Consider the following 7982-nt stretch of genomic DNA (forward strand, 5'->3'; position numbering starts at 1 on the left):
GAGCTGGCCCTCCCTGGTAGGCTTCCTGGTGGCAGCAATTGGCATCTCCATCCTGATCACACTGGCTGCGAAATGCAAGCTCTTCCACAAGAACTTTGCCAGCTACCACCACCGGCCCCTGCCCGAAACCAGCTCAATCGGAGGCAACCCCATGGAGGATGGCAGCGGCTGGGACAGGGACTCCTCAGGCCGAGGGGGCTGTGACAGCCACCCCATGCCCAGTGCTGACAACGTGCAAGCTGAGGATGACGACGGCTTCATCGAGGACAACTACATCCAGTCAAGCGAGCAGCTGCCGGAGGAAGAGGAGTGGGAGTCGCACCTCTCCATCTGAGCCTGCAGCCCAGCCACCATCGCTGCGGCTCCTCACTGTCCCCCCAGCCTCCATCCGCTTCCTGCCCTTCCCCACCTGCCCTCGGTTTTTGGCCCCACGTGGCTGGGGGCTGGAGGAAAAAGGTGGAGAGGAAAGGAGAGCAGAGGCGGGCAGGGAGTGGTGATGGAGGCTGAAGGCAGCCAGCCCCACAGTGCCCCAGTGTGCTGCCAGCAGGGCTGAACCGGCACAGGGACACCAGAGCCACTGCTGCTCTCCCAGCCCTGCTGGGATGCTGAGGATGAAGGAGATGGTGCCTATCGTGCCTGGGCAGCCCGGTGGGGTGGGAAGAGGAGCCTGCTCTGCTGCTCCCTTTAGGGTTTCAGGCATCAGCCCTGCTGCCCTACGGTGCTGGACCCAGCCCTCCTCTGTCCCTTAATGTGTTGTCACTCCGGAGTGTGATTAAAGCATGATTTAGCCCTGCGTCTGCCTGCAGTGGTTTGTTGGGGCTGTCCCAGTGGTGGTGCCAGGAGGAGACCCCCAGCCTCACAGCTGGGGTGCGGCTTTTTTTGCATGTGCTTTCAAGGACCATAAATACGTTCCTCGTTAACCGTGGTGGTGAGAGAACAGGTCTGTGGCACGACGAGTGCTCTCGTGCAAACAAATCTGTCACCCGCCGTGGCGCAGGCAGCCCTGGTGCGTCATCGCAGCGTTTCTGCGCACGTCTCTCCAGTGTTGCTTCCCGCAGCGTCCCTTCTCCTTTTCTTGCTTCCCCCTCCTGCAAGACGTGCTAGAAAGGCACTCACCTTGCCTGTGTCGGCTCTGCAGAGCTGAGCACACTCGTTGGCAATGCCGGTTGCGGCATCGGGTAGGCACATGTGCTTGGGTGAGACAGCCCTATCCCCCCACACCCATTACAGAGTCCTGTCTATATCTCTAACCGTGGAGTTATATGAACATTATAATTTTTGCGTTCCTGTCATCTTTGTGGTACAATAAACAGCACATGAGACACAGGTAACTGCAAGTTGTTTGTGCTGTAGCCGGTCATGCCCGCATGGGTCACGCTGGAGCTAAAAGCAGGCAGCAGCAGCAGCATTCCCCCTCCTTAGTGATTCACAAGGCTGGTACCGTCGGGCTGGGAAGATTTCCCAGGGTACAGCCCGGTCGTTACGGTCTCTGATAGCCTGGGAATCTGTCCATCATGCTCCAGAGCATGAAGCATCACCACAGGGACAGCATTTCTTGCAGCCCTGACACATGGCTATTTCCTCCATCTCCGTCAAACCTCCATTTCACTGTAAACCGCCTTTCTATTTCTCTACTCCCTAAGATATTCATAGAGCACAGCGTACGGAGAAGTAAGTAATACACATTAGAGAATGTAAACCAAAGGGGACGACTGGGTCAGGCCTTGGATGGGGGACACAGGCCAGTGACTTAAAGCACATTTCAGAGAGGGAATGTGCCACTGGAAGCCATGAGGAGGAGGAGGGAAACCTGCTGGCTTGTTTCAGTGGTCAGCCAATTTTTGCTCTTAAATGCCATATTTCTAAACTGAGCTTTACTTTTGCAGTCAATACCTCATGTTTTGCCTTCTGGGCTCATCTTAACAGCTACCTGTGAAAATACAATATATGCCATAATTTTTGGAAATTTCTAATATCTTTCAGGTAAGATAGGACACAAATCTGAGGGGTGTGAAAATACATTTCAGTTATGTTTTGGAGGGTATTTCCTGGGCTTTTCAACACGATTTCCAATCACATGAATTTGTGCTAGATGCAGTATTTTACTTTTGGTCTCAGCAATGTCTTAACAGAGATTAAAAATACAACTGCCCGGGCTTATTTCTCCAGGATTTCGCTCACTCTCGTCCCTCAGTACCCCAAGGTGGGTTGCTTGTCTACTTTGACCCTGCTGGGAGGCCCATCCATTTATTCTTTAACCGAGCAGACGTGGCTGTTTTTCTGGTGTGCGGGGGGCCCCAGTCCCATGGCAGCCCCTCTGCCCTCTGTCCAGGCAGCTCCAATGCAAGTGGGTAGGAACCTGGCAGCTTGCGGGGGGAGAAATCCATCTGGCATGCAAAACCAGGAATACAAGGAGGTCAGAGCCAAAAAGGAGGAGCCTTCTCAAGGGGGTTCCCCTAGGAAGCTGCCGGAAGGACCGCGGTTGAGGCTGGGGGGGGGGGGGGGGGGGGGGGCGACCCTTTGGCCGCTCCCCTGGCCCCCTTCCCCGCCAACCCTGTGCCGCAAGGCTCAAGGCTTGGCCCTACCGCAGGGCGAAGCAGCTTCTCTGTAAACAAACCACCTGGCACCAACATATTCAGGAGGCTTTGCGTGCTCCACGTGAGCATCTTTCAGGGGCACGGCAAGGTCTTAGGTTCACCGAGCGGTGGTAAGGGGGATTGGCTGCATCTCGGTCCTTAAGCAGAGGGAGATACACGTGCATCTGGAGGTGGGAGTTGTGTATCAGGAAATAAGTACATGCATTTGGGGGGCTGTGGTGGTGTTGCCACACTAGCTGATGAGCCAAAACCGCAGCTGCAGGAAGGACTCTGGGCTGTCAAGATTTCTGCCCGGGGCTCAGCCTGAGCAGAAGCCAGCGCTTCATCGCCCTGCCACCTCCCGCTCCACTGAGAGGCCGACGCTCAAGCATTGGCCTTCAACACAGTCCACTTCTGTAATACTTTATTATGTGTTTCAATGCATAACACAGGAACCAAGGAAGGAACAAACCGGTACCGCTGCCACAGAAGTGAGTCAGTGACTGGGGCAGCCCAGGCTGTCCATCTGGGCAGCCAGACCCCCCAACCACCGTCTCTGGGGACAGCCTGTTCTCAGCCATTATTTCCTTGGGTTGCTGACACGTACCACGAACATCCTTTTCTGGCACAATTCATGGGCACTTGGGGCACATTTTGAAGGGGCTATGGAGGGGAGGATTCACATTGGCATGCAGGCAGCATGGAGCTGCAAGCTGGGCATGGTCACCCATCTTCACAGAAATGCACAGATGTGCAAAACAGCTGGGGTGCAGGCAGCTGCGGCCTGTCCACACGTGCAGGTTGGGGGACCTGGTAGTAACTGCTAAAGCACTGATGCAGGCAAGGTGGTGCAGCTTGGCATAACTGCACATGCACCGACACAGACGTGCAGAGCAGCAACAACGGTGATGGCGCAAAACTGTCCAGCTCTGGCCTGTCCCTCCCAGTATACGCACAGGGGTCCCTGCTGGACCTGGGGTCATGAAGTCTGGAGGGGAAGGATGGCTCTTTGCTTTGCAGAGGGTTTGGCACAGAAGGACCTGAGCTCAGTAACACTCTCTGAACTCTTGGGCATATTAAGGGAAGTGATGCAGAGAGAGGAGGAAACAGCAGTTTAATAAAATGTACGGATCATGTGAAAGTGGCAGAGGAGGACATAGAAATAACAGAAATCCAGAAAGAAAACCCAAAATGATGTTCCCATACTATGGGGAAGACAATCCAAGGCTTTGGGGGAAGGAAAGCCAGCAGGAGCAAGGCAAGAGCAGATGAATACAGAAGTGCCCTCATGTGATCTGAGTGCATGGGGACGGTGTGGTCTGGAGCTGCGAAGGGATGGAGTCCTCATTGTCCAGCATATACCAGTGGGGTTCATTGATGCTGAACTCTGACACTGCCTCCAGGTGTAATGCAGACAGTGATTCCTGGTGTTACTAAGGGAATGAGCTACTGTCCTCTTCCAAATAAATTTGCTATGAGGCACCAAAAGTAATAGCTCAGTCTTGTTCCATTACAGAAGGAACTCAGCAAATAATGAGCAAAAATAACAGCTGGGGCAGAGCAGCTCAGGTGAGGGGGAGACAGGAGCAGACAGGAAGACGAAGAAGAGAAGGTTGCACAGGAGCAGCTTTGCTAGGAGGTTAGGATCTGTGTCTATGGAAAGGGCGGTGAAATGGTTTGTGAGTCTATAGAGGAAATGGGAATTTTGACAGGTAAATTAGGCTCAAGTCACAGGAAGAGCTCCTGGGGGTGAGTTGTTAGTCTGCTTCTGGGAAAGTCACATTGGTGATAGACACCTTGTAGAGATAAAACACCAAAAAAGCTCCAGGTAAGGCGCAAGTGGTAGCAGAAGAACTTTTCTGCCCTGCAGCAGCTGCAGCACTTGGGAGGCAGAAACAGGGCAGGAATTTGCAGGGATGGGGATGAGCTGCAGCGCTCGCGGGCAGCAGGGCAGTCTCTGCGTGGGAAACTCCTGTCCGAGGGCAACAGCACTTCCCCTCGCACTGCCCTTGCAGAGCAGCAGCTCCAGCCCCAGGATTCGGGCATCCCACCACCTTCCCCCAGCAACTGCACCTTGCTGTTTGTGGCTTGCGTGGCTGGAGCACACTGGCATGATAACAGAGCCCCAACACACAGTCCAGCACTGATAACCTGTCAGGGCCCTGACACCAACACCCTTTGATCACCCCTTAGATAAACTACAGAAGATGGCGGGCTGCAGAAATGTAATATTGGAACAAATCCTGGCATTGCAAACACAAATGGCTTTTCATGTGAGGTCCAGCCATGCTGGGGCTCTGGCACACAGAATCCCATGCAAATCCCACGCTCACTCCAATGAACACACAGGTGCTTTCTTGGGAGCAGCCCCTGCAGCTGTACCTCCCACCAAGCTCCCTTAGCTTGCACCGCGTGCCTGCTGGCACACAGAACTATTCTCTGCCTTTCCTCAGCTGCTAGAGACTCTGCTTTGCTCAGGAGCTGGTGGCTCTGCACAGAGCATAGGGTGGTTTTGTACCACCTGCAGTCACAGCCTCTCCTGCCAGGAGTGCGCACGACACAGCTCCGGGAACTGCAGGAACCAAGCAATTACTGGGGTCCCCAGGGGTACGGGTCAGGCTCACCTTAACTCTGTGACAGGGGTCACAGCTGGGCAGGCAGCAGCTGTCGCAGGAGGCTTTGCAGAGATAAAATGCCAATCAGGCCAGTGCTGCGATCGTAACGCACCAGGTCACAGACCTCATCTGGGCACCCCAAGTCCCTGCTGTGCCGTCAGCCTGGGGCAAAGCAAATGCCAGTCATCTCCAAAAGAAGCGCAAGGCACACCGCAACGCTCACCCTTCCTTCAGGAAAGGCCAGCACAAGCCCTGCTGATGGGTCGTATCCAGTGAGGCTCACGCAGAGGTGTCCTGGGTCAGATCAGGTTGGCCATGCTGGAGGTGGGAGGAAGCCGCCTGTTCGCAGCGAGGCGGCCAGAGATGGTGAAGACGCGGATCTCGCCGGTCTCCAGGCTCCGAGGAGCAGCTGGGCGGCAGGAGGTGCAGAGCAGGTAGAGCAGCAGGCAGAGGAGGATGGCACTGCCAGCGATCAGGAGGACAACCCCGCTGGTGAACATGCTGGCCAGGGGTCGCGCAGGGCTGAGCTGCATGGTTGTGGTGGAGAGGATGGTGAGCACGACCCCACAGACCACCAGCACCAGGGCGCTGAGCAGCAGCACCAGGCAGTCCGAGAAGCCCCCACTCTTCAGGAGCTCGATCTGATCCCGGCTGCGGATGCAGTTCATGTCCTGGATCGCGGAGCTCAGCAGCTGCTTCAGCAGCACAAGCAGGGCCAGGAGGCAGAGCGTGGTGCCCACTGCCAGCCGCCACTCCCCTGACCGGCTGCTAGTGCTATACAGCAGGATGATGCCCCCGATCCCGCAGGCCAGGATCAGCACCACAGCCATCCCATAGCACAGGATGGACTTCTTGGGGTCCTGGAACCACCAGAGCTCCACATGCTCCTCCAAGATGTTCCTCTGGATGTGATCCACGTCCGCAGGCGTGCGGGGGCTGCTCAGCTCTGCCAGCTCCGGCATGGTGGGCACGGTGGGATGGTTGCACAGATGAATCTACACTCTTGCAGCAGAGTGGAGGGTCAAGGCAGCAGCGGTTGCAAAGGCAGCTGCATTTCTCAAGCAGGGACGCCTCTGTCTCATTCTTTGGAGCCTGGTGGAGCTCCCTTCTGCAGCTGTGCCACCTGGAGAGCTATGGTCCATGTGCTGGGGCTGAGCCCACCCCCCAGGCAGGGCTGCAGGACGTGGTGGAGCATCCCCAGAGTAGCACCGTATGGGAACAACCAGGGCTGCGTCCTTCCTTTCCTATGTCCTTCATCTGAAAGAGTCAAGAAGAGAAGATATCATTAAACAGAGGCCCTGCTCCCCTGTACTAAACAATCCCCTGCCAAACCCAGGGCCTTGGTTGCTCCAGGCTGGCCTGCAGACCTTCCCCTGCCTCCCTCACAAAAGCCCTGTGGGTTGGTGCACAGATCAGCTGGGAGAAGGCAGTGCACGTCTTCCTGAAAGACCTCCATGAGCTGCGGGGGGACCTCAGCCCACTCAAGGGTGTCTCCTGCCTCCCCAGCCCCACGTCCCGCACTCGGAGGCTACTGGCACATCGCTGCCCGCAGGACTCTGCCTGCAGCTGGTGCTGGCAGCAGGGCAGGGATGGAGCAGAGGCAGGTCCTTCCTGGGATAAAGCCCCATTCACAGCTCTGGCTTCACATGCTCCCTCATCAGCATCAGCCTCTTGTCACCAACTGGCTCTGCTGCCCAGAATGACAGCGGGAGGTGGGGGTCAGGACCGGTGCTTAACCCTTCCAGTGCAGTCGCTGGAAGAGCGAGAGCTGCCTTTGCTGCATGTTCTCAGCCCTGTCCCTCCCCCTGCACTGCCAGTGGTTCCCCCTCCTAAGTTCCCTACAGAAATATGATGGTTACATCTCCAGTGGTCTCAGCACTTCCCTGGAAAGAGCCCCCAGACAGCTGGGACCTGGCACCCTGCAGTTTTGCTCTCCTCTCTGCTGGCCCCTGAAGCTCTTCACCACTGGAGGGGAGCAGGGGAAGGGCAGCGGTGGCTGCAGCGTGGGGGCAGGGTCTGTGGTGCTGTGCTTAGCTGGGCTCCCCTCCGCACAGCACCTTGTCTCAACCTGCAGCCCAGCTTCCCAGCCTCATCACCTCCCCAGCATCCTGGCTCCCCTCAGTGCTTCTCTGGGCACAGCTTTACACCAAGAATGGAAACTACTTGCATTTCTCACATAACGTCCCGCCCTGGCATGTGAGTGCTCCAGCTGGTCCCACAGCACCAGAGGGACCCTCCAGCACAGCCAGTACTCAAAGCAAGGAGAGGTGCTGGGGAGGACAGTGCGGGAGCATCTTGGGTATAGTTGAGCCCTTGAGACTCACAAACTGCCTCCCTGGTCACCTCCAGACAGGACGCCGCACCCTCAGTCATCACGGGCACACACACACGAACTGCTCAGAGTCCCACAGGAGCCCGTGGTGGGGACAGGAACTGATGCAGATTCCCTGTGTCAGAGCTGTGTCATTTTTCCCGGGAGGGGGACAGCCACGCTGCACTGTGCCTGCTAGAAACGGCTCTCCAGAAGCCCATCAGCCCATGCCAAACACACTCTGTTTGTCTTTGTGCCCTGCTCCTCACGGCACTGGGACTCTGGGCTCGTTACGGACCGGTGGAGATGGCTTGTGACCTCCACGCATGGCAGCTCTGCACACACCAGGGATCTTTCCTCCCACAGCTCTCCCTGTCCTCGGACAATCTCCACGGACCGCATACCCTTATGGCAATGCCTTTGTTACCAGCAAATGCCTCAAAATCCCCTTCCATCGGGGACAAGCCAACGTGGGGTGGG

At 56.5% G+C, this 7982-nt stretch overlaps 2 protein-coding genes across 2 annotated transcripts in view; one reads left to right on the plus strand and one right to left on the minus strand.

Moving 5' to 3' along the window:
- LOC104157503 (chromosome unknown open reading frame, human C1orf210) overlaps positions 1–334 on the plus strand; it is a 2087-nt gene extending 1753 nt beyond the window's left edge. The window contains exon 3 of the mRNA XM_009694857.1: positions 4–334. Coding sequence (XP_009693159.1) covers positions 4–334 — 331 coding nt within the window. The remainder of the gene's footprint in view (positions 1–3) is intronic.
- Positions 335–5490: 5156 nt separating this feature from the next.
- Positions 5491–6153, minus strand: TMEM125 (transmembrane protein 125). Its single transcript, XM_009694870.1, has one exon. The coding sequence runs from the start codon at positions 6151–6153 to the stop codon at positions 5491–5493; it is 663 nt and encodes a 220-aa protein (XP_009693172.1).
- Between the last annotated feature and the right edge of the window lie 1829 nt (positions 6154–7982).

Source organism: Cariama cristata, unplaced genomic scaffold, assembly GCF_000690535.1.
Source record: "Cariama cristata isolate BGI_N322 unplaced genomic scaffold, ASM69053v1 scaffold36160, whole genome shotgun sequence".
NCBI lineage: Eukaryota > Metazoa > Chordata > Aves > Cariamiformes > Cariamidae > Cariama > Cariama cristata.